The 26,317-nt window shown below is 40.3% G+C and overlaps 2 protein-coding genes across 5 annotated transcripts in view; one reads left to right on the top strand and one right to left on the bottom strand.

Annotated features, from left to right (window-relative positions):
• The window catches only part of Kiaa0753 (KIAA0753 ortholog), a 51,889-nt gene that overhangs the window by 3,820 nt on the left and 21,752 nt on the right, over window positions 1-26,317 (top strand). For 2 of the 4 annotated variants that reach the window (XM_055613111.1, XM_055613110.1), the window contains exons 2-10: window positions 1,391-1,536; window positions 6,778-7,369; window positions 9,578-9,684; window positions 10,911-10,973; window positions 11,351-11,566; window positions 13,225-13,432; window positions 21,352-21,584; window positions 23,588-23,754; window positions 25,363-25,482. In XM_055613111.1, coding sequence (XP_055469086.1) covers window positions 1,444-1,536; window positions 6,778-7,369; window positions 9,578-9,684; window positions 10,911-10,973; window positions 11,351-11,566; window positions 13,225-13,432; window positions 21,352-21,584; window positions 23,588-23,754; window positions 25,363-25,482 — 1,799 coding nt within the window. In that variant the 5' untranslated portion in view covers window positions 1,391-1,443. Of the gene's footprint in view, window positions 1-229; window positions 309-1,390; window positions 1,537-6,777; window positions 7,370-9,577; window positions 9,685-10,910; window positions 10,974-11,350; window positions 11,567-13,224; window positions 13,433-21,351; window positions 21,585-23,587; window positions 23,755-25,362; window positions 25,483-26,317 lie in introns of those variants that run through there. The other 2 variants (XM_055613109.1, XM_055613112.1) reach the window with 2 other exon arrangements.
• On the bottom strand, window positions 19,291-19,422 carry LOC129681215 (thymosin beta-10-like). The gene has a single exon (XM_055613117.1). It carries the CDS (start codon window positions 19,420-19,422, stop codon window positions 19,291-19,293), a length of 132 nt encoding a protein of 43 aa, XP_055469092.1.

Raw genomic sequence — 26,317 nt, 5'->3', positions numbered from 1 at the left:
TGCATCTGCCTTTAAGAGGATCCAGTTTGTAAACTGCGGATTTGTTTTTTAAATTTTTAAGCTAGGTTTTTATCTCTTAACCTTGATTTCCCGATTGATTTACTATAGGATTTTTTAAGAGAACAAATTCACCACTGTAATTAAAACATCGTTTCTCAAAAATTGCTCAATACATTCATGTTGAGCTAAATTTAAATTGTTTATTGTATTCAAAGTACTGCTTGTGGGAAATAAAAGGATAAGACAGGGCCCTCGATTCTCAAGGAGCCTTGTCTAGCTGAGAAGCTGAGACACAGACCATAAAATAGGTAAATAATTATGTGTGGCAACATGGTTAACTCATGAGTGGCAGGGCCATTCAAGTATGTTAAAAGATCTTTAGAATAGAGAGAACGAGGGTGGAGCTCCTTGTAGCTTCCTAGATCATTCAGTAGCTGTTGTCTCATTATGAATGTATACAGAGTCGGGAAAATGGGGGAGCTAAACAGCTAGAGAGCCCTCTGAGCTACTTAAACCCCAGCTTTATTTACAATTATTAAAGAATATTATCTGAGCCACTTAACAGAGGAAAACATTCTGTTCGTTAGGATTTATTCATGTAGAACATGTTTATGAAACTGGTCACAAAAACAATATTTTGTCATAACAGAACTAATTTCTTACTGTACACCCTTGGGATTTAAAATGAAAATGGCCCAAGGGGTTAATTATCATTAAAATAGTGGCTCCCTATTCTTTTGAAAATGGGAATTTCAAAAATAGTTGCTTTTATAAATACAAGATGTTGTAGATGGGATATTATATTCCAGAGGGCTTTTCTACCCCAGTTAGTTCCCAAATAATTGAGATAGAGAGCTTTTACATTTTAAAAACGTTAAGGCAGATATCAACCCACCAAGCTGTTTTGTCATTTCCAAGCTATACCCCAAGTTACCTGCCATAATTGTTCCTGCCTGGGCTGCTTTTGTTTCATCAAGCCAGTACTCATGGTCCAATGCTCATGATCTGTAATGTCCCATGGCAACCTCCTCCTCTGGCTTTTCCTCCTTTTCTCCCTCTTTGTGGTTCCCATCTGACCCCAAGCCCAGGAACCTAAGCTCTGTCCACTTCTCCAATTATTGGCTGTCAACAGCTTTATTTAACCAGTGAGAGAATATTGGTGAGCAAAGTTTACACAACATTACTTGGTGTATGTGGGCTACAGTCAGATCTTGGGGGGATGGGGTCAGTAATTTATCATTTGAATGCATAGCACCAGGCCAACCCCTAAAACAAGAAATAGACCTCTTTCTAAGCAGTCATTCTTGTTGCTATATATGCATGGGATTATGGGTTGCTTAATCTATTGTTTGAAGATACACTGTTTAATTTCAGACATGTTTCGTTTAAGGGAGATTTGCCTGATGACTAGGCAGTCACTGATGTTCTTTATTACCTGACGTGATGGGACCAAGCCAGAGAGCTTCTACCTGTGTTCGTCTAGCACCCAGTATCCAACTAGATGGAATGAGTGACCCCAGGAATCTCCAGATGCAGGTTGTTTTGCTGCTTTTCTTTCAGATATTTATTACAAAGCATTTTAAATATAAAGAAGAGTTAAAAAAAAATTGAACATTTTGAAGTCATTTTCTAAATTTAGAAATTGTTAATAATTTGCTCTGTTTTCTCTCTCTAAGGTTTGTGGATAAGCTTTCCAAAGGAAGCTACAAATAGTGATGCATTCATTTTAAATATTTTAGAACACTTTAAAAGTGAACTCTCTTACCTAATTTTACCATTATCTCACTTAAGAAAATAACTTAAGAAAGACCTTCTATGTGTGTCTGAGTGTGTGTGTACATGTGTGTGCAAGGGTACCTATAGAAGAGGGCAGGGGACTCCTCCAGGCTAGAGTAAGAAACCTAATACCCTTATCCAGTCTTCAGGTGTATGAAAAAAAGAGTTCAGTACTTGCTTTGTGGGTCTAACAGTGGTAGTCCAAATGCTGTGTTTAAAAGTTATAGGCTAAATTCTTTTTCTGCTCTTATTTTTTATTGTGGTTGGTTTTGATTCACTGTTTTCTGCTGGTATTCCTTCCTAGGGTTTTCTGTAGTTTATATTCCCCCTCCTCCCTGTGTATGTGAAACATTCACATACATTCATGTGGTTCCATTATAAACCTATACAAAGGAAAGTGTTGTCCTCTAGCTGGTTGTCCTTTTGTTCTTTCCATCCTGTTCCCACTCATACCCTATGATAACTAATCCTATTAACTCCCATTTTTCTTTGTCATTTTCCTTTTGTCCTAAGGACCAGATGCATGCAAATATTCTTATGGTGACTTTTTTTTTTCTTAATTACAGCTACTCTTTCCCACCTTGTTTTCTAAGAAGTCTCCCTACACCAGCTCCTAGAGCTGTTTCTAGAGACATCCTCATGTCTTACATTTCTAGCACTGCCTTCTGTGGCTATCCCAAAGTTTATTCTATGACCAACCAACCCCACGTGGACATGTAGGTTGATTTCAGTAATTGGCAATTACAAGCCATATACTAGGAAGTAAGCCTTTCTATGTGTACTGTTGGGGGTGCATGTGCATGGTATCCCAGAAGTGATATTAGACTGCTGTGGCAAAAGTAGCTGAATATTGCCAAATTACCCCCAGAAAGGAGTATACCTATGCCCATTACATGCTTATATTCTCTCCCCTCCTCTCCTTTTACTCTCCCTCTTCCCCTGCTCTTTCTTTCATCTGTTCTGCCTTTCCCATTTCCTATGTTTTTTAAAATGTGTATGTGTGTGCCTAAGTGAATTTGTGTGTATTACTCCATGATAATATGTTTCTCCACAGCCTTACCAAAAGCATGTCGTGTTGTACTCTTTTGTGGAATTTCACTGTCTTTATAAGGTTGAACATTTTTTAAAGATTAAAAAATTTTTTTAATTATATGTATGTGTGTAGGTGTATGGATATGTGCACATGAGTGTAGGTGTCTGTTGAGGTTAGAAGCTTAGAATCCCTGTAAATGGTATTACAGATGGTGGTGAGCCTGTGCTGGGAATTGAACTTGGGTTTCTTCAAGAACACTGCATGCTTTTAACTGCTGAGACATCTTTCTGGCCCCAAGTTGAACTCCTCAAACCTCTGCAAATATTAAGAGCCTTCTTTTCTTTCACTTTTTTTCCTCTGCCTTTCCCATTTCTTACGGTTTCTTTCTTGGTGTGTGTGTGCTTATGTGAGATTATGTGCACCATACATATACAGGTGTCTGAGAAAACCAAAAGAGGGTGTTGGATGACCTTGAACTAGAGTTCAGGCAGTTATGAACACCCGAATCTGGTTCTGGGACTTGCACCTGTACCCTCTGAAAGCACACTAAGCACACATGGCTGCTGAGCCATCTCTTCAACTGTTGTTCCTTTTTAACCTCGGTTGTGGGGGGCCACAGAGGTCCTTGTACTCACAGAGGAGCACTACAAGAACCAGAAATGTTAACCACACAGGGGTGTCTCCTCATTGAAGGAGATCAAATCGGATGGATACTTGCATTCAATCCAGAAGGCCAGGAATGGATTTTATTAACAACCTGGTGACCTTATTTTGGTATATGTGGAGGCAAACCTCACCCAAATTCCCCAGAATGGTTATTCCAGACTCTTCTCCCTAGACCATTACCCATCCTTAGGAAAGATGTCACATGTACTTTTAGCTATAGAATCCACCCTCATGGTCACATGCCCTGTATAAAAGAATTTCTGTGTAGTCAGATCTTAAGCTTTATTGTGCATGTGGAATTGGCCTGATTGGAATGGCTGTTGCCTGGAAACCTTTTCCCAAATTGTCCTGTTTTGAAAATGCTGACAGTGAACCACCTGGCATTAGACTCCTTGAAGTCTGATCCAAGTTGACAAAGTCAGTCTCCATTGGGTTTTCATTCTTATCTCTTAATGCTATTTGCTTCTCTGTATGACACCTCCAGGGACCCTCTCACTCAGTTAAGTGTGTTTATGTATGTGTATATGCATGTACACATACACATATAGAGAGAGAGCCCTTTGTACTTGCAAGTAATAGTTTCTTCTAGTTTTTCAGTTCTTTTTTTTTTTTTGAGGTTTTTGTTTGTTTGTTCGGTTTTTTTTTTGTTGTTTGTTTGTTTTTTTGAAACAGTGTTTTTCTATGTAGCCTTTGCTATCCTGGAACATGAGAAAGCTGGAACTCACAGAGACACCTACCTGTCTCCCAAGTGCTGGGATCAGAGATGTACGCTGCCACCACCACCACCACCACCACCTTTGCTGGCTTATTGGGGCTTTTTATTTGTGTGTGTGTGTATTTGTTGGTTCTTAACCACAGAGAACTATTTCAAATCTTTTTCATTTTTTTTTTGAATTTTATTTTTTTCTTATCAGTTACATTTTATTAACTCTGTATCTGAGCCATGTCCTGATCCCTCATTCCCTCCCAGTCTCTCCCTTCCTCCCTCCCTCCCTCATCTCTAACGTGCCCCTTGCCAAGTCCACTGATAGGGGGGACCTCCTCCCCATTCATCTGATCCTGTTTTATCAGGTATCTTCAGGACTGGCTGCAAAGTTCTCCTCTGTGGCCTAACAGGACTGCTCCTCCCTTGGGGGGTGGGGAGGCCAAAGAGCCAGTTATTGAGTTCCTGTTAGAAATAGTCCTTGTTCCCCTCACTATGGGAAACCAATTGGTTACTGAGCTACCACAGGCTACATCTGAGCTGAGGTTCTAGGTTATATCCATACATGGTCCTTGTTTGAATGTCAGTCTCAGAAAAGACCCTGTGCCCAGATAAATTTGGTCCTTGTGGAGCTCCTATCCTTTCCTCATCAGACTAACTCCCCTTCTTTCTTATGATTCCCTGTATTCTGCCAAAGGTTTGGTCATGAGTCTTTGCTTTGAAAACACTGCTAGTTAGAGTCTTTCAAATGCGCTCAGTAGACTCCTGTCAATGTTCAATGCGCATCCCCTCTGTCTTTCAAAACGAGGATTGATCATCTTACCCCATGTCCGCTCTCTTGATTATCTTTTTTAGGTGTACAGATTTCATTATGTTTATCATATCTTATAGGTCTATATAAGTGAGTATATACCGTGTTTGTCTTTCTCCTTCTGGGATATTTCACTCAGGATGATCTTTTCTAGATCCCACCATTTGCCTGCAAATTTCATGATTTCCTCCTTTTTGATTGCTGAGTAGTATTCCATTGTGTAAAAATACCACAATTTCTGTACCCATTCCTCCGTTGACGGACATCTGGGTTGTTTCCAGGTCATTTTATTTTTTTTAGACAGGGTCTCTCTATATAGCCCTGGCTGTCCTGGAACTTGTTCTGTTGACCAGGCTGGCCTTGAACTCAGAGGTCCGCCTACCTCTGCCTCTAGTGCTAGGATTAAATAGTGTATCACCACTGCCCAGGTAAGAAATTTCTTCTAATGTAGTCATATTTATCACTCACGTATCATTTTACTTTCCATCATGTCAGAAATCCTTTTATAAAGCATGAATTTTGAATCATAGCTTAAAGAAACTTTTCTTGTGTTCATGTTAAAGAGGAGTTCATCATTTTAACCCCTCCCCCAGGCTATAGGTCAAATTCTTGGGTTATTGAATTGTCTTTAGAGGAAAGGCTTTCCCCAGATAGGTTACAAATTTCAAGTGCTGTTTTTTTTTAATCTGTGAGCCTTTCAGGTGGTTTTTTTTTTTTTTTCCTTAGAAAAATTTTCCCTACTCCTCTATGATCTACCTTTCCCACAAAAGTTCCTAAACTTTTATCATATACATGTGATTATTTGAGTGCATTTATTGTGAGTGTTGGGATGATCTCCCAATGAAGGTATCCTGAAATGGGGCCACTGAACTCAGTGACATAGACTCCCTTACTTTCCTTTAGTAGGTAGGCTCTTTTAAGTTTTAAAGTAAAAAAAAAAAAAAAAAAAAAAAAAAAATATATATATATATATATATATATATATATGTATATTTATGTCTCTTGATCTGATAATCCTAGAGCATATTACTTAACCAAAGAAAATAATGTAAAAGCAGAAAAACAAACTAAAAATCCTAACTATACGCCTGTACCCATTAGTGGAAAAACTAGAACAATCTAACTGTTCAATACAATGGTAGCTTAGCCTGAAAGGCTGGGTTTCGAAGATTAGAAAATGCAACCTTGAAAGCAGTTCTTAAAAACCATCAGGAATGTGGAAGCATGTTTATGTTTAAATGCAGAGCATTATAAGGCTATCTGTTGTGATGTAATCTAGTAAGAACTTAAGGCTTGGAAGCCTGAGGAACTGGGTTGTTTAGAACAAAGTGCTTATGTGGGTACAGGGTAAAAGGTATTTCTAATGACCAGATTAAATTCTCAGGAAGACCTGGGATAGCATCCAGTGGCTTAGGTCTGCTGTGTGATTTGTGCCTGTGGGGCTGTTTTAAGGAAAGCTCTAATGTAGGATCTTTGTGTCCTGCTAGAAACAAGGCATTTCTGTAATTGGGAGTTGGAGAAATTACTGGTTGCTGCATGAAGCTTTATAAGTAACCTTTATAAGCTATAACAGTATTCTGTTATCAGGTGGAAAGCTGTTACTGCAGGAGTAGGTGATTAAGTACAGAACCTCGTATGTGATGTATGTTATGGGCACACCAGAAAAATACCTTTTCATGCAAATACTTTTAGGTGAAATATTAGGCACTGGAATGTGTGTGTGTATGTATCAGCTATGTAATATGTTGTTTTTTTTTTTTTATGTGAGCTTTTGTTTATTTCTTACAGAACCAGCTGCAATTTAATAGGAATGTGCCTACACATCCCAGCAACTTGGCAGTCCGATACTTTTCTCCCCATGCGATTAAAATTGAAAAATTGAAACACTCAGACAATGAATTGTATCATTGTAAAGACTTGGATTTTAAAGCTGGAAATGACTTAAGCAGTTCTGTCTCATTTTCTGTCATATCAGAAGAGAAGCTTAGCTATGCTGTCCACCTTGCCAAAAGAGATGTGAAAAGAAGACAGTTTGAAGAACACATGAAAGATCATCTCAAAAGTCAGCCCCATAGTGCTCACAACACCAAGGAGGAAAGGAAGGACTCAAAGAATCAGGATGTCCGCCACTGCAGTCGCCAGCCATCCAGAGTAGACATTTCCAGCTCAGGTGCCAAGGTCTATGTGTATACATCTCACCCGGGACAATCAGATCTTACTGTGCCAAATTCACCACCTACCCATGATCCAGGGCTTCAGCCACAGCCAAGAGTAGAGGAACACAAAAACCTGTGGGAACAGAAAGGCCTGCTGGAAGTTCAGCGACTCCGAAAGGAATTGAGCAGTTGTATCCATAAAATAGAAGCTGTAACTAAAAGAGGTGAGAAAAACTCGGTTCTTCATTTGATGAGATGCCATGGTGTGGTATAAGTCAGTTGCATTCATTTGGGACACCCTTTCCCAACACACACGTATATCACTCAGTTCTGCTACCTTCAGTGAGGTGGTTGGTTCATTAGAGCTTAGCAACCAATACAAGAGAGTTTAGCTTGGAGTCTGACCTAGGTCTTTTTTTCTTTGATGAGTTATCTCTTCTCACTCCCTTGTGTGTGGGTTGCCTGACCTTACATCTAACTCCTGCATCCTAAGCATCCTTTGATATTTGTCTTGTCAATACAGAAGGGCTTCTTGGAAAATTATTTTTAATTTGCTTTAAAAGATTATAGTATATGTGTATTGTAGGTAAACCTGCTTCGTATCTGACCACAGGGTAGAAGAGAAGAAATATAATCATCAGATACCATTTTTATAGTAATTTGTAATCTCAGGGTCCTAGCATTTCCTTGGGAAGTAATAGATTTGGGAATAGAGAGTAGGGTTACCATAGCCAACAAGTAGGACGTCAAGCCCAGCTCTTAGACAATGAGGCATAAAGAGTTGTGTAGCAAAAGGAGCTATTTGGCTAGGATAGTACATAGTCTAAAATTATGTTTTGCATTTAAAGTTTAATTAAAATATGAACATATACATATATACATGTTAGAGAAAAAAATGTAAGTGCCTTCTAATGTACCTGTTTGTTGACACAAGGTAAAACTACACACTGAGGATGTGGCTGGACAGGAGACAGGAGGACTGAAAAAGAGATGCAGTACGGATGGGTACAGATTCATCTACCTGCTACAAAGAAACTACCAACAGTTGCAGATTAGCAACATCTAAAACAGAAAATATAGGTTCCTGAAGAAAACAACTTCTACACACACAAACACACACACACACACACACACACACACACACACACACACACACATATAGCCAGAAAGTCTCCTAAAGAGTCTGTTGTATAATACTTGAGCATCATGGGTGGTTCAGAACATCTTCACAGAACACCCCAGAAGCATTGTGGTTTGTTTCTCATGATATCCCTCATGTCAGTCTGTGGCATGACCCAGCCAGATGGTTTAGGTAGAAGCCCAGACTCCCTGGAACAAAATTTTCAGGTGTGCTCTGGTGATCTGGCCTGAAACCTTTAGAACTGAAGCTCTCAGGGGAGGCTGACCTGGCTTACTTTGTTTACTGGAGTATTTCAGTGGGTCACCAGTAATTATTAGAATCACCTTCATAGTGAAGAGTTAAAAACTGCCTAAGCCAGTTCCTGTTCTTACAGGTATGTGAACTTGAATATTTCTCCCTGATATGTAACCCAAAGAGAGGCAGCAATAATTTGGCCTAGAGGCTCCCATTTGACTTCTACCTGTATGTGCAACTTCTGGCTTCAAAGTTTTGCCTTTCTTAGCAGCCTGATTGCCTTTTGTTCTTATTTGACTTTTTATTTGTTTGTTTGTTTGTTTGTTTTGGTCTGGTGTTGGGATTTAACCACACATACTTGACAAGTGCTATACTGCCAAGCTGCACTTCAGCTTGCCTCTTTCATGTGTAACAATTAATGAAGAAATCAAATTCAGAATATATTTACACAAGCAAAGTATTGCTTTTCTCAAACTTGTTAAGAGTTTTGTAAAAGAATCTATATAAATATATTTGGAAACAATAGTCTAGAAGAAATGGATAGGGCAGTCTTCCAGAAATGGTCTGAGCTGATCCTTAAAAAAATACAGAGAGCCAGTGTGTACAAGAGCGTGCTTCTTGACACAGGTGAAAACTTAGACATTCAGACGATTTTAGCACTTCTGTCTTAATGTGCTAGAGAAAGAATTTCTCATTTGGATTCAGGATAAGAAATAATCTCACTTAACATGAAAATAGTCCAGTAAAGATTTTGCATTGTGGATTTTAGCTCAGTATAAAAGAATTTTGAGACAGTGAAGTCACTGTCCAAGTGGAATTTGTTTTGGTGACTGACTTCTGGTGCACAGGAGAGCTTGCTAGCATCTTCCTGTCTCTTCTATCCCTGAGTCTGTACACAGGTCACTCACTCAATATTAACCTTGGCTGTTGGAAGTTATATCTGCTGGGCCAACCTCTTTGTTTCCATAGTAAGACCTGAGATCTTTAGCTATTACTCCATTAAGTACTTTAATGCTTCTATATGTGGTTTTCAACCTAATGTGGGGAATGCTTTCAGATAGACTGGAAGAAGCTTTGGATCCAGATGAAGAGCATCGAATGCGAGTCAGGAGACAGGAGCAAGCTGTGCGCTGTGCCCGTATGCTCTACGTTCTTCAGCAACAGGTGTGGAAAAGCCAGGGGAGGTGGAGCAAGTGGCCTATTTGATGATTTCTTAGGGAATTGCAATATTCCTTCTGCACAGAAAGATGTGTATAAAGGGCCCTACATAAATGCTAGGGAATTTTCAGGCTTAATTTCCTAAACTAATGTACTAGTAATTCAGATTCTTTGACAGAAAGATTGTGTGTGTGTGTGTGTGTGTGTGTGTGAGAGAGAGAGAGAGAGAGAGAGATGTGCATATTACCAACATAAACTGTTGTTTTTGCCTTTGGGGACATAGACTGTTGAATCTGTTAAAAGACATTTTTCCTTCTGAAAAAGTGCTTGTACATATGAACTTGGTCTTGAAGGGACTTTCCCATTTGCCTTAGGTTTAACATGGATTCTTTATTTCATGGTAGAGAATGAAGACTATTGTCTTTCAAGAAACATTTAATGGTTGGTAAACAAGCATTTGCATTGGATTTTTGTGTATGTGTATATGTAATGGATTTTTTAAAAAGTTTGTTTTAACTTTTAATTCTTTGTTAATAAACCTTTAAATCTGTTCTGGTCGTTGAAGTTACATGTTGGTTTTTATTGCTTGAACCAAAAGCTATACTTTGTTTGTTTAAAAGCAAAAGCCATGGTTAGATTTTCTTCATTCTTTTTGAATGCTGTGCTCATTTTTGTTCTATACCAGCCAGAGATTGCTTTAGGCATGTGCTACATCACAAGCTACATGTATTTCCAGCTGAGATTTCTCAGAAAACAGGAGTCTACCATGTTCGATTTTTACTTAAAGACTTTAGTGGTGCTTAGTAACTCTCTCTCTCTCCATCTCCCTCTCTTTCTCTCGTGTGTATGAGTGTGGTGTGGAAGGGTCCTACTGTGTAGCCCTGGCTGGCCTAGAACTTAGATAACCACTGTTTCTGCCTTCCTGGTGTTCAAAGATATGTGCCAGTACACCAAGTAGAAAGCGAAACTCTTTAGTGTGGCTCTTAGGACTTAGTGAGCTTGCCCTTCTGTCATTCATGTTCAGTTCTTCGTACCTGGGGATATCTCTATTAAGCATTGTAAACTGGAAAGCAGTCAATGTGTTGGGGCTAGGGGGATGAATGAGAAGCCTTATTCCGCTTTTAAGTGACTTGAATTAATAAGGGTTATGTTTGGAAAAAACAGGGTCTGTTTTTTTCTATAAGATCAATGGACAGGCATGAAAATTTCATTTCCCCCTTTTCATAAAACAGGTAAAAGAGATCCAGGAAGAATTGGATAAATTAAGTCCACAAAAAATTAAACATACTAAGAAGGTATGTTATAATTCTGATGAATGGTATTAATAGAGTGCATTTTACAGTGTGTTGTCAGGGTTTATGTTGGGGACTGAGCTCTAAATGTTAGTAATGTGGGCTTGCCTTCCAAGGAAAAGGATCTAAAGCAGATTGCTCTGTTGTCACTTCTACCATACAGAAAGGCCACTGTATGGCTGTTTCTGGTATACAGACAACAGTAAAGAGAAGAACCTGTTTTTAGAAAACTTCGTAGTTTTATAATTCTCTTCTCTGCAAAAAAGGTTTTACAGCAGGGAGCACTCTATATAGTAGATAGGCTCCAGATATTCTTAAAGGGTGCTGTGAAGTTAGGAAGTCAGAACCTGAAGTTCTCCCATCTCACCATCTCACTGCAGTCACGGGCAGTGTCTAGGCTGGCAGCTGTTCATCGAGGAGCCATCCGGGCCTTACAGGTGTTTGTCACTCAGTGTACTGGCCGAGGGGAGCAGCCGGTTCCTGCTCGGTGGAAGGAACTGGGCAGCCTTATTCGTCAGCTTTCACTGTGTTCTGCCAAGGTGGATGCTGATCCTTCCGTGCCAGATGTGGTCATAGACATCTTGCAGCAAATAGAGGTATGAAGTGGACTCCAGCTTTTGTTAAGGTGCTGTTTCCAGGCGGGGAAATAACTGCCTCTCTTGTTCTAGTCAGTGAGAATACAAGACAGAGCTGCCGCCTATTAACTTTGTGCTTGTCAGAGAATATTATAAGTTTGCATTTTTATTGCTTTTTACACTGTGATCTTTATTGCATTTCTTTTCTTTGAGTGTGAACCATATGGGATGTCAAGTAACATATACTGTGGCACACATGCCCACGTATCATCTATACACACAGTCATAAGTGAATAAAAAGAGGGGAAATAAAAAGAAGGAAAATGGCAAGGAATTCTCAGATTAGTGTTTAATTATCAGTATTTGATCTAGGTAAGTTCTAGAAAAGAAACACTTGGGATACATGAAAGCAAGAACCTCAGATCTTGGGATGACTGGAAACATCTGGCATTCCACAAGTAGCATGTTCTAAAGTGAATGGACAATGGTCTTAGTTCTCATTGGAAACAGAGACAGCATTAACAATGAGCCCTGGCTTTATAGGTTCATAAGTTTGTGGAGTCCTGCAACACAATTTTATCCTTGCTTCAGTACCCTGACTTGCACATACATTTGTTACTACTAATTTATATTGTTGCTGTCTTTAAAGCAAAGGTCTGAGAGATCTTTTGAGAGCTGTAACCAATTAGTCACCTATGCCAGTGTTACTTCTGTCCTATATTTTCCTCCATAAGTAGGAAAAGATAATCCTGTATTAGTAAACTGTTGGCCCTTGAGGAAGAATGGCATAGTAGGGAGATTTCCCAACGGAAAAACATGTTTGCCTATCCGTAACTAGCCTGTTTTGCTTTTGCAAAAGCCTGTTTTGCTTTTGCAGTCCTGTTGTCTAGCAAATGTCTAGACAAATGTTATTAACTTTGGTTACATCCCTGTAGACAGAGCTCACGATCAGGAGTTGAGTGTCAAGTGCAGATCTCAGAACTTTTGACAGCATATCACATCGTGTCATTCATTCTCTCTTAACTTACTTGTAAGAAACATTTACTGGTCAAAATAGTTTCATTTAGGGGGTCTATCTTCCAAATCCTAGGAAGGCTCTCAAGAGATTGCCCCATACTCTGAGCAAGAGCACCTTTGACTGCATCTTTAGCGTAATGTAGATCTCCCCTAGTTTTGAAAGGATTCAGTAATGTAGGAAATTAAATTCTTATTGATCATCCTTTCCTGACCTACTATCTTGTTTCCATATGTTCCTGTGAACTCAGCCTCCCTGACAACTCAGTTGTCTTTCATTTGTACAGAATGGTAATACCTGGTAATGAGTGAGTGGGTGTGACTTAGAGAATGAGGACCTCCTCCTATTAGTGGACCCACTAAGTTCCATTAGCTTATGAAAATGTATGTTTAGTATAATGTATTTACTCACATAAAACACTTAGAAATGGTCATACTTGTAATATCTTTACTGTTGATTTTAACAAACTTAACCAGTAGGAGAACTTGTGGAGATTGTCACATGTTGTAAATAATACCAATTTTAAATTAAATGAAACATCTTGTTAGTCACTAGAAATAGCCATTTAATGACATATCTCTTTGGAAAGTGTTCTGTTCATTGTTGTGACTAAAGTCATATTCTAGTGGAATAAACTAAGAGAATAATGACCATTTCGTGACAGGCTTTGGAGTCTCTCCTGGAAAAGAAACTGTCACCTAAAAAGGTCAAGAAGTGTTCCATGGAAATTCGGAGCAGATTTTCTAATGGTAGCCAAAAGGTCTCAGAGAAGCCAACTGTACTGCCCAAGAGTGAGAGGGGACCCTTGGTCCCAAAGAAGACGTTTCTGCAGGAAGCCAGTCGGCCTTCTGTGGCAAAGCGGCTTCTTGAGGGTATGTGTCCCAAAATGTTGCTGTGTGATATTTTACTCTGTGAAACAGCTACAGTAGTTACTGCACCACACCAGGAAGTCATGGTTTATGACCCTGTCCAGGAGCTACCTTGTCCCTAGGATCAGGAAGTAGCAGCCAGCATTGTTCTAGGACTGGAGGCTGGAATATGCTTCTCCAGAAGACAGCGAGTAAGTCAGATCCCCATTACTCATAGTGCTAACTTGACTGTATTGTTCTAGTCATGTGCATTTGATGTTTGTGCATTTCTAGACCCTCATCCTAGAAGTGGGATTGTTGAGTTGTAAGGTATGCACCTTTGAGCAGATGCTGCCAATTTACCCCTTAAAAGTATATGATTATGTTTTGATGAACAGTATTTTATACCTCAGTGGGAAATGGTATCTTACTGTTGTTTATTGCAGTTATGTTCACTTGAGGGCTGTTCGTGCCTTCCTTACCCCTGTACATATGTCTTCTGTGCAGATTTTCTCTTTTGTATTCTTTATCCCTCTCCTTGTTAGGTTCCATGTCTTTTACTTATGAATATAAAATTTCTGTGGATAGTGTAGCTCTTAATCATTTTTTGGTTTGTATGTATTATAAATATTTTCTCCTACTTAGTCACTTATCTTTGGAAAAACATAGAATGAGCTTGTTAAGTGTAGGCATGCTGCTGGTACTCTTGTTAGCTCATGAGAAAGTGATAGCTATGTTGCCGACTGGGCCAGTCCGTGGCAATTGGCTGTTGCAACTTAAAAGGAAGCTGTTGGGTTTGTACATTGAAGTCTTTTATTATGACACTTTTTTGTTGGATGTGCATAGTTGAAGATTTCTGAAACCAGAGAGCTTTTCTTTTTTAGTGCTAGAGATCTAGCCTTTTCACATGCAGGCAAATGCAGCAACACTGAGCTACACAGCCAGGTATACCCCCATGCCCTAAGTAGAGCCATCTTGCCTATGTTGCTTGGTAACTCAGGCCAGCCTATGACTGAGGCTGACCTGGAGCTTTGCAAAACTCATGTCTTAGACTTCTGGGTGCTAGGTTTACAGGTATGAGCCACAATATCCTGCTGAGGGATGTGTCTGGTAACTAAATTGTAACATTTATAGTTTTTCAACTTTTAAAATTCCTAATGATAGAATATGATGTATGTTATAAACTGATGTTTTGGATTTGATGGAATAAAGGGTTTTGTCACTTGTTTTTTTTTTTTTTTTTCCATTTTCCAGATAGATGAAATAATCTATAAACATTTATAGGTCAAACCAGTAAACTAATTTTCCTTTCAAAAAAAAAAAAAGTCTTATTTTATTTATAATTATAACTAGAGAGGATCAGTTGGAATCCATGCACCACGGGTTCCAAGGATTGAATTCAGGTTGTCGAAGCATAGTAAGTCCTTCCTATTATCTGATATATCTTTCTAGCACTAATCCTCACTTTTTAAATTGAAGTAGAACATAGAGAAGTGTACAAAGTGTCAGCTCACTGCTGAGCTAATACCAGAAAAGAGAACTCCACAAACATTATAAACTGTCTGCACTGAGACTAGAGTGACTGCAGCTCGGAAATGCCCTTATCCTCCTCCTTCTTACCCTTCTTACTCCTGTATGTATTTAATTTTAAAAAATATTTTTGTTTTTAATTATATGTGTGCAGTGCCCATAGAGAGCAGAAGTGGGCAGTGGATCCCCTGGAACTGGAGTTACAGGCAGTTGTGAGTGCCCTGGCATGGGTGTGGAGATGGGCACATGTTCTTAACTTCTGAGTGATCTCCAGCACAGAAGTTAATTTTGTCCCCTTAGATGGCGTCTCACTGTATGGGCGAGGCTAGTCTTGAGCTGATAGAGCTCTGCCTGCCCTGCCTCCTGAGTGCTGGGATTAAAGGCTGTGTCACAACTCCTCCTGGCAAGTGTTGGTTTTTTGAACCTTGTTGTAGAGCTCTGTATTTAACCTTAGATTAACTGAGAGTAATGACATGTTGAATTTCCTTTGACCTTATTTTGTGATTTTCATTTGTCAAAGTTTGGGGTTTTTCCCTCATTGTAGTTTAATATGTCAACATTTTCTTATGCCACTTTTCTTCAAAAAAAAGTGATCAGAAACTTAAAAGTGTCTCTCTGTTGGTGCATTTGCTCTTCTGTGGACCCTGTACAGCTTAGTGTCCAACTGTAGCCTCAGTGGAGCAGCAATTCATTGAGTGTGTGGGAAGGGGGTGCTATAGTTCAGCCCAGGGTCTGGTCCCGCAGATGGAAAGCTCAGCTCCAGAAGACAGCCCCACATGAGAACTATTTGCAGGTCTTGGGTTGTAACCTGACACTAAATCTGGGATTGGTGGGATTGCTCACGAACTCACATTCAGCCCTCTTAACAAAGGATATAGGTGAATAGGTTAATAGCCAGATGGGAGATACCTAAGGCCAGGAATGTGGGAGGGGGCATACCACCTCCAGGAACTTATATTTATATAGCAACCCAAAAGCTCTCTGAAGTCCATAATGTAAGAGATTACTCTGGAGCTTCCATCACATAGGCAGGATTGATTATAACTCAAGCCTTAACCCATGTTTGTTGTATACAATCTACAACACATGTTCTACTCTTCCTTGAGGATGGGGCATGGAGGCAGAGTAGGAGGCCCTGTGCTCACTCTCCTTGTGACCTTGAGCAAATGCTTCAATTCTTTTTTTCACCTGAAGAATATTAGTAATCCTGGTCTTCCTACCCTGGGAAGGTACTGTAATGGGGCTCAAATGGATGTGAATTCTGTTAAAACAAATACATGTTGTATCAAACAGGAGGCTTGGTAATAGCTGCTCTATCACCATTACCATGAAGTGAAGCTTTGGCTATAGGTCCCCGGTTTGCAAGTTTCATGCATTTGCTCCTGGAGAGCAGTGTGCTGCTCTTTAGGGGTTTTTTGTTGTTGTTGTTGTTGTTTTGTTTTGTTTTGTTTTCTTACAATCTTTCAGAAGGCCACATTTTTCTCTCTCTATTTTAGACAGCACTCTTCCTGTTCCTAATTCTTCATTCCAATTTCCTGGAGTTCCTATTCCCTACCCATTACTTCCCAAAATGTCATGGGGAGCCCCAAGGGAGGGAAACTGTCTCTGTGTGATTTGGGATTTATGATTGAGCCTGAATGGATCAACTTCCTTGGATTTAAGTAATTGTTGGCTATCACATTTCTGAGAAGCTTCTGACTACTGATTACCAGTAGTGTACTATGTGAGAATGTAAGGAGCTTTAGGTCTTGTGGCTGCTACTCTAAGCCTCATACTTAGCTCCCTGTGAATTTGCACTGCATTTGAGGGCTGATTAATGCCATTCACAGCTGAAAAGGTGTCAGGACCCAACAGCTAGTGCTGCTTCAGTAGATGTAGTGTTGGGAGTTACCAAACTGCAGATTGAGCACCAGGAGTCAGTCATTCTTCGATCTGGTTTATAGTCCTTGCTGTGTGCTTTGAGAACTTGTAAGGAAAGCAATGGTTTTGGGGAATCTGGATCCTGGCCTGCTGCTGCTAAGGAATCTGAATAAAGCCTTCTTTCCTTTGATTCTTAAATATTCTTATTTTTTATTATATCTCGACCACAGATTCGCCTTGATCATTTCCTCCCATTCCTTTCTCTCAACCTTCTCTCTATCTCCTACCTTCATCTACTCCTCCTCTATTTCCCTTCAGAAAAAGGTTTATATCATCCCATGGATATCAACCAAACATAGCATATCAAGTTGTAATAAGACTAGGTACTTCCCCTTGTATTCGGGCTGCTCAAGGCAATCCAGTGTGAATAAAAGGGTCCCAAAAGCAGGAGAAAGAGTCAGAGACAGCCCCTGCTCCCACTGTTAAGAGTCTCCCAAGAAGATAAAGCTATACAACTGTAACATATATGCAGAGGGCCTACGTCAGGCTCATGCAGGCTCCCTGGTTGTTGGTTCAGTCTCTGTGAGCCACCATGAGCCCAAGTTAATTGATTCTGTAGTGTGATTTTCTTGTGGTGTCTTTGACCCCTCTGGCTCCTACAATCCATCCTCCCTGTCTTCCTCAGGATTCTCCGAGCTCTGCCCAGGTTTCTATCAATTTATGGGTGAAGCCTCTCTGATGACAGTTGGGGTGGGTACCAGTCTATGAGTATAGCAGATATTATTGGGAATCCTTTCATTGATTTTTTTCCTTTTTTCTTTTTTGCCAGTTGTGTTTGGTTCTGTCTAAACAGAAAGGACAAAAATAATAAGTACTGTGTATCTGCCGTGCAATTTAAAACATTTTACTCCTGCACTAGTGTTTTCTGAGTTTCCTTCCTCTTCATTTATGATTGTTCGTACTTCATATTTCCCCATTCCAATGGCTATGAATGCTAGCTTATGGCTTGATTTTCCTGGTTACTAATGTTTATCATCTTTTCATGCAGTTATTGATGACTTGTTTTCTGCCTAAATTGTAGTTTTTATACTTTGCCCATTTTTCTGTTGAACTGTTTATTTCCTTTATAGATTTGTAAAAGTTCATCTGTGTATTGATCCCATGTTAGTTAAATATACTTCAGGGATCTCCTTCCAGATTTGGCTGATTTGTTTTGGTGACTTTTTGATCAAACACTGTAATTCAATGTAAATAAACCCTAATAAGTTGATTATCATATTTAAGAGTCTTTTCTGTCTTGATGATGTGATGATACTATCTTTTCTTCTTAAAGCTCTGAAGTTTTCTTCCTTTAGGACTTTATGCTGTTGTGAGCTGAGTGCTGTTAGTGTGGGCGTGGATTCCACTTTGATTTTTGATGTGTGGACAGTAGTAGTCCTCAGTTTGCATCTGTTGGTCTGTGGCTCCCATCCTGTGCCATTGGTTCCTGCATCACTGTGCACTGCCTGACCATTGCTGCTCTTACTAAGATTCTCATCTCTGGTCAAGAAAGACTCCTGCCTCCACTTCATCCCCATGTTGTTGTTGTTATTCAAATTTTGGGGGCTAATTCTTAGAATTTTACTCTTCATGTAAATTCAAAAATTAGGTTTATTATTTTATGTGTGAATGTTTTGCCTGCATGCACGTATATGTACCGCATGCATGCCTGTTGCCCTCAGATGTCAGAAGAGGGCATTGGATTTCCTGGAACTGAAGTTACAGTTTGCCATGAACTGTCTTTGTGGGTGCCGGGAACCTATCCTGGGTGTTCAGTACTCTTAACCGCTGAGCAGTCTGTCTGGCCCCTTCATAAGAATTTTAGGCTCAATTTGTTTAGGTTTGTGTGTGTGTGTGTGTGTGTGTGTGTGTGTGTGTGTGTGTCTGTGTGTGTTTGTAGAGACTCACTATTGAGCCCTGGCTGACCTGGGACTTTCTATATTGCCCAGACTCGCCTCAGACTCAGAGCTCTGCCTGCCTCTGCCTCCTGAGTGCTGGGAGTAAAAACATGTGCCACCACACCCAGCTGGAGCAGTCTGTTTAGATACACACACACACACACACACACACAAATTTCAATTTGATATGCATTTGAAATTTAGGTCACTTGGTGGAGAATTGACATGTTTACAATGTCCAGTCTGTTTGTAAATAAAAACTTGATTCATATTTTCTCCTTTTTTTTTCTTCCATGCCACAAAGTGTGTTTTATTTTCATCAATCATACAAATAATTTTCTATAATATACCGGGCAAACCAGTGAAATTTGGCAGTCTGATTAGTGAGTGGGGGGAGGTCCAGCTTCAGAGACCCAAAGGCTGGTGGTATAGGCGCAGAGTGCCTGGGTTCACAGTGCAGCTTGTGGCTCACATCCATCTTGCAGGTGGCTCTTTCTCCACATCATGAGGAGGTCTTGGAGATCGGAGTTGGGTAGGGGAAATCTTCCTAGGCTTTTAGGAAATCTCACTCCTCTTTTCTTGTTCAATGGTCTCTTTGGTCGGCAGAGTATTCTCCTGCATCTTGGTTTTCTTTAGCTTGGCCTTATCAAAGTTGGCGATATCTCCTATGTCGGGCGTGTCTGCCATTTTCTTGCAACCCTTAGAGTCTCATTCTGAGCTCGCATTCCAGGTGCTCCCACTCACGTTGCTGCAGCAAGAGACCTTGATTCAGATTTTCATTCATGCCCTTTCAATGGCCAGGAATATAGAACTAGGACTGCAAAAATAAAATAAAAGCTTTGAAATGTTTTCTGTGAAATTCCTATGAGTTTTTCATTAGATTTCCTCCTCATTTTCTTGGAGGTTTTTTTTGGGGGGAGGAGCAGTATTTGCATGTTTGTTGTTGTTTGTGATTCTAGGACTGAAATCTATGTCCTCATGCATGCTTACACTACCACTTAACCATACACTAGTCCCCACCTTGGAGTTTTTGTTGGCCATGTTAATGGGATATTTTTTCCTATTATATGGCTTAAGTAGTTATTTTATGACTTTTGTATGTTGCACTTATGTGTAGATCTTGGCTAAATAGTCTTATTAGTAAGAGTTTTTCTATTCTCCAATTCTCCTGAGTTACCTATAAAAAGATTTATTTTCTTTTTCATAGCCAATTGAATGACATGTGTTCAGAATACAGTTCATACTATATATCAAATATGTTGAGTAGAAAAATTTTTTTAAGTGTTTTCATTTTAAAAAGTGTTTAATCCCACCATTCAGGAGGTAGAGGGTGGTGGATCTCTGAGTTTGAAGCCAGCCTGGTCTACAGAGTTAAGTTCCAGGACAGCCAAGGCTGCACAGAGAAACTTTGACTTGAAAAAAATAAAGTTTTTAATCTGAGGATGGAGCGATGGCTCAGTGGTTAAAAGCACTGGCTGATCTTCCAGAGGATCTGGGTTTGGTTCTCAGCACTCACATGGTAGCTTACATCTATCTATAATTCCAGTTCCAGGAGATCCAAGGGTACCAGGCGTACATATGGTGCACAGATATATATGCAAGAAAAAAATCATCCATCCACTTAAAATAAATAAATCTACAAAAGTAAAATATTTAGTTGCATGCAATGTTTGTGCACCTGTGCATGCAGCACCCATGGAGCTGAGAAGAAGGCATCAAAAGCCCTGGAACTGAGATTATAGATGGTTGTGAGCCACGGTGTCGGTGCTGGGAACTGAACCCAGGTCCTGTGCAAGAGGATAAAGTGCTTTCAAATACTGAGCCATCTCTGGCTGCAGTATTTCCATTTTAGAAAGACAGTGTCTTAGAGTTACTATTGCTGTGGTGAAACACCATGACCAAAAGCAACTTGGGGAGGAAAGGATTTTGTTCACAGTTCCATATCAAAAGCAGTGAGGCCAGAAACTAACACAGGTTGGGAACCTGGAGGCAAAAACTGATGCAGATACAGAGGCCATGGAGGAGTGCTGCTTACTGGCTTGCTCATCATGGCTTGTTTAGCCTGCTTTCTTTTAGAACCTAGGACTATTAGCCTAGGAATACTACCACCCTCAATGGGCTGGTCCTTCCTCCTCAATCGCTAATTTAAAAAATGTCCTTAAGTTGGATCTTATGGAGGCATTGTCTTTAATTGAGGTTCCCTCCTTTCTGATGATTCTAGTTTGTGTCAAATTGACATAAATCTAGCTAACACAGACAATTTGGCAACCCAGTGGAAATGTGACTAAGATCAGCAGGGGGCCGGTGAAGGTAGTATCTTATAGTCAAAAGATCTAGAGAGGCCAGTCTGGGTAGGAGCAAGAGATAATACAGAATTAGGATCACAAACAAGAACTGGAAAATCAGTTAATGTGGATCCTGATGTTGATGGGATTAGCCATGGTGCTTGGGCATTGGTAATTACACCTGTGGTGGTGTAGGTAATGGGGGTAGTGTGTGTGGCAACAGAGTTCCATGCTTTTCAAAGAGCCAGACTGGAGGGTAGCTTTTAGGTGCTATTCATTCATTCCTCCTCTGTGGATTAAGTAGAATTTCTCCTCTGAAAACTCTGTATAGATGTGTGTCAGCCTGATGTGGAGTTTCCAGTGACTCAGAGGCTGGAGAGTGAACTTAATATGTTAGACACAGAGATCCTTCCAGAAGAAGACCCCTCTATATTGGGCCATGGTACTGGCTTCAAGGATGAAGCATCCTTGAAAGCAAAAACACAAGCAGTGAGAAAGAAGACCGTGACAGAGCATGTGCCATTTAGGAAGAAAGATGCTTTGGAGTCAGCCAGACATCAGCAGGTATGAAGTAATTTCTTTCTTATAATGCATTTATATTCATCTGACTTTGTCCAAGGTCATACAAGCTAATAAGAGGTAGGACCATCCATTTGGGGCAGATGGATGCCCTGAGCAATCTAAGTTGACTTGATGTAGAGCAATCTAAGTTGACTTAGCTTAATTCCAGGTTTGCTTTTTCTTTTAACAAAAGCCAGTTTGTAATGGTGTTATAGGATAGAACATACTGTCCTTCCCTGCTTCAGTAAGATCCTAACTATTGTAATACCATGGTCATAATTAGGAAGCTTGTCTTGAAATTCAGTATTTGAAAGTGTTAAGAATTGAGAGGATTTAAGATTCTGTTCCGAGTGATTAGTGGGGGGTGCTATTCTTGGGGCAGAATATGGCTCAGTGGTCTTAAGAATACTTGCTGTCCTTCTAGAAGATCCAGATTAGGTTTGCAGCACCCACATGGTGGCTCATGGCACCCTGTAACTCCAGTTCTGTGTCGTTCATTGTCCTCTTCTGACCTCCACAAGCTCCTGCATACATGTAGTGAACAGACATATATGCAGGCAAAATACCTGTACACATAATTTTTTTAAGATTATGTTTCTACTAAAGATAAATACTGATTCATAATTGTCACTGAATATTTAACGGCCTCTGTAGGTGGGTGCTTTTTAATATGGCTTTGGGAACTATCTGGGTGCTTAAAGCTTGTAAGCTGAAGCTATTTTATATTTTAAGTATCTATCTAAAACTTCCATATGGGGCTGAAGAGATGGCTCAGTGGTTATCACTGACTGCTCTTCCAGAGGACCAGGGTTTGATTCCTAGCACCTACATGGTGGCTCACAACCATCTGTAACTCTAATTCTTCTGGCCTCCATGGGCACCAGGCATGCAAGTGATACACAGATATAGATGCAGGCGAAATACCCATACACAGTTAATTACTTGACTATTTAATTAATTACAAATTAAGCAACAACAACAAAACTTCCTTATGGTCCTTCAATGGAAAACTGGCTAGATGAGCACCTCTGGTCTGAGTACACTTACTGCAGTGACGGCCACTCAGTAGTGCTGTCCAGAGACTTAGGTAGCAAGCCTGGGTATTATCACATGACCTTGGAAAAGGAAATTTGGCAGCTTATTATTGCTGTGAAAAAACACCAAACAGGGGAGGAATGGGTTTTTTTTGGCCATGAAGGGAAGCCAGGGCAGGAGTTCAAGGCAGGAAACTGGAGACAGGAACTGAAGCACAGACCATGAGGAATGCTTCCTACTGACTTGCTTTTTGTGTATTGCCCAGCCTACTTTGTCATATAACCTAGAACTGCCTACCTAGGAGTGGTACTGCTCACAGTGAGCTGGCTTCTTTCACTTCATTCATTAATCAAGAAAATGTCCCACAAACTTGCCTAGAAGCCAGTCTGATATAGGTACTTTCTCATTTGAAGTTCTTCTTTATAGAGGACTCTAGTTTGTGTCAAGACAACAAACCACTAATCAAAACAGGCAGTAACCAACAGGTCATGGATTGGGATCAAGTCTTCTTTCCAAATAAACTTGTAATGGTGTCATTGGGAAGTCAAGATTGAGCCTATAAGAAAGAATTCTACTTGAATGCTCTTCTCAGCCTCATGCCCAATGGTATTTGAAATTGGTGTGTGTTTCATTGTGGGTAGACTACGATTCAGAAAGTTTAAATATTTTAGTCAAGAATATTTTGTAATTTAACTGTAAAAAAAACATGGGCTTTTAAAAGGGGAAATTTAATTAAGGAAAAGATAATGAATATTTTAAATATAAATGTAGAAAAGTCAAGGATTCCAGCTCCACCCTCACCGAGGTTTACTTCAGTGTGACTTAGATGCTTCTCACATTTTCCTCAGAGTGCTTTTAGAATGAATGCATGAACAGCAAAGAGGCACTTCACGCTCCAATGAATCATCTGTTGAAACTTAGAGTGTCTTTGATACTTGTTTGGCTTTGCAATGCATGTTTACTTCTTGCAGGCACTCCACATATCTGAAAGAAAACGACCAAACCAACCCTACAGCAAAAGCAGGTTGCATCAGACAACAGTTTCATCCAGACTAAAAATAAACCGACAGCCTGTGAAAGACTACAGGCCTCCCTGGATACCTCCAAACCCCACATCCCCACCAGCTTCTCCTAAATGGTATGCAAAAGTTCAAGGACTTTGAGATTGCATAGCTTTATTTTCTTCCACAGATGACACACATTAGAACAGATAAATGCTTATTTAAATAAATGCTTATTTGGGTGAGTGATATGAGAGGTTTTTGTCTTCAAGCCTATTGGTTCCGTTTTGTACCTGTCTGGGCGGAACACCTCAGTGCCCAGTGGGTATGTGTCAGTGCAGGAAGAATCGTAGACTGTGTTGCCTGCTCTGCGAACAGACTGTGCTTCCCCAAGGCTGGGCATTATATCTCTATCTTAATGTCCAGTGCCTACACATACTAGGCATTCACTTAATCTTGGCTGAATGAGTAAATATTTTTTTAATAATTGTCATTTTAAGTCAAGTTAGCTGTGAACTCTGAGCTCATCCATAGTTCCCTGACTTTTCCTTATGTTTGGGAGCTAGACATTGTAATGCTGACATTACTTGTTACCCGCCCTTATAGTGTGAGGACAGTATGGAGCTGCTATCTCACAGGGCTAGAGAGAAGGTACTGTTCTCGGGGAGCAGGGTCCAGTTTGAAACAGGCTAGGGGGGTGGGATGGCTGAAGATAAAAGGGAGTTTTTGCTAATGTTTGGGAGTCCTTGATGGCACAGTGGAAAGAACTAGAAAGATGGTCTAGCAGTGCAAAGGAGGAGACACAAACAGCAATGTGAGAACAAGGAGAAGGGGACTGACTGTCTGGAAGGGAGCCCCCCTTTCAGGTGTGTATGGTATGAATCTGTGGCAGTTCTCACACATCACCCTTGGGAAGGAGAAGGAGCAGTGCCAAAAGAAGCTTATGTGACCAAAAGCTTGATCTTCTGACCGGACTGTGTGTGTGTGTTGGGGGGGTGGGGGGTGTTTTTTTGTTTTATTTTGCTTTCATGACTGTGTTCTGATTTCTTTGTTTTATATGAGTCAATACAGGGTTGTGAGTTGAGTTGGTTGGAATTTGCACTGTTAACCAAATGTACAATATACTATTTTCTAGACCAGGGGTTCTCAATCTGTGGGTCATGACCCCTTTGGGGTCAAATGACTGTGTCACAAGGGTCACATAGCAGCTACTCTACATATCAGATATTTATATTCTGATTCATAACAGTAGCAAAATTACAGTTATGAAGTAGCAATGAAATAATTTTATGGTTGGGGTCACCACAGCATGAGGAACTGTATTAAAGGGTTTCAGCGTTAGGAAGGTTGAGAACCACTGCTCTAGACAGTACGTATGGTATATGAAGACCTGGGGCACATAAGGCTGCCTGGACCACAGTGCTGTGTGAGACCTAACACAGACACATAGAGGAATGTGACCTGGGATATTAGTAGTGACTGATATATTCAAAGCATATTTTGTTGAAGTACATTCTTTACTCTGTGACAGTCTTTTGTTAATTAAAATACTGACTGCTTCTTTGAGGCAAAGGGATCTTCTCCCTTTGACATTGGGCATGAGAGCTGGAGGATCCCTTCACATTCATTTTTTTCATGTAGCTGCCAGGCACTGAGCTGTAGATCAGCATTACGTAGTTCTCTTAGGGCGAGTCACAGGAGGTGAATGAATGACTACAAAAGGCATTCTTTCCCATTCTGAGTAGTGCCGCTTGGCTAAAGGTGAAGTCCAGTCCTGGAGATGCTGCAAAGGAAAAGTCCCTACAGCAAGAGGACACCCATGAAGAAAGTCAGTTGGGAGGTGCTACCGAACAAGAAGCAGCCAGGTGTGTATACAGACTGAAGGAAAGCCCTTCTTGCCTTTCTAGTGCCTAAAGAAGATTGTTTAAAATTAGATTGTTGAACTTCCTATTACACTCTCCAGCTTACCACAGGCCCACCACTCTTTTATTCTCTCTTATTTCATTCATTCAAAGACTTCTATGTATGTCGTTTGCCAATTTGAACACGGCACAGTTGTGTGCACTATGTACTTTTTTAAAAAGAGCAAATAAGACCATAATCCCAGTCTTTATTTGCAGCCAGTGGGAAATACAAGTAATTAGCTGTGATTTAAAGAAGAGTGTGGTATACGCCCTAAGATCTGAGCAGGTTTAGAACAGGGAGTGTTTACTTCTTGCTGCAGAGAATAAAGCTTCATGCAGGGAGGTAGATGTTAAACCAGGATTTGCACAGGCAGGAATAAATGTGAGGAGTATAATGAGAGTGTTCCAAAGGAAGATATCAGTGAAAACAGCTTGCTCTGCATTTGTTTGGCTGAAATTACTGTGGCAATTATGGGACAGCAGAAATGGAAGTGGGTATTAGGGCTGGGGGAGCTCAGGAGAACAGCAAGGCTCCAGTGTGCAGGAAGCCCCTGCGGGTTCCAGTGTGTGAAGCCCCAGCTCCATCTTCAGCCCTTTAGAGATGAGTGGGCCATTGCAGAACATTCCAATATCCACAAATGAAGGAGTCAAAGCTCTTTACCGTGCACGTACAATAAAGCTGTTTACAGTTAACTTTCCCTTTTGTTTTTATTTGGCTTTTATACACCTACACTGGGCTCTGCTTCTTTTCTAAATAAGTTACATGTCCTGAGAGCAGAAGTGGTTGGCTTTCTTG

Source organism: Psammomys obesus, unplaced genomic scaffold, assembly GCF_907164565.1.
Source record: "Psammomys obesus unplaced genomic scaffold, mPsaObe1.curated_primary_1811, whole genome shotgun sequence".
NCBI classification, from domain to species: domain Eukaryota; kingdom Metazoa; phylum Chordata; class Mammalia; order Rodentia; family Muridae; genus Psammomys; species Psammomys obesus.
Note: the sequence above shows the minus strand (reverse complement) of the source record. Positions and strands in the feature narration are given on the sequence as shown.

Coding starts and splice junctions, on each gene's coding strand:
- LOC129681215 (XM_055613117.1), bottom strand. CDS start 19,422: ATGGCAGACACGCCCGACATAGGAGATATCGCCAACTTTGATAAGGCC.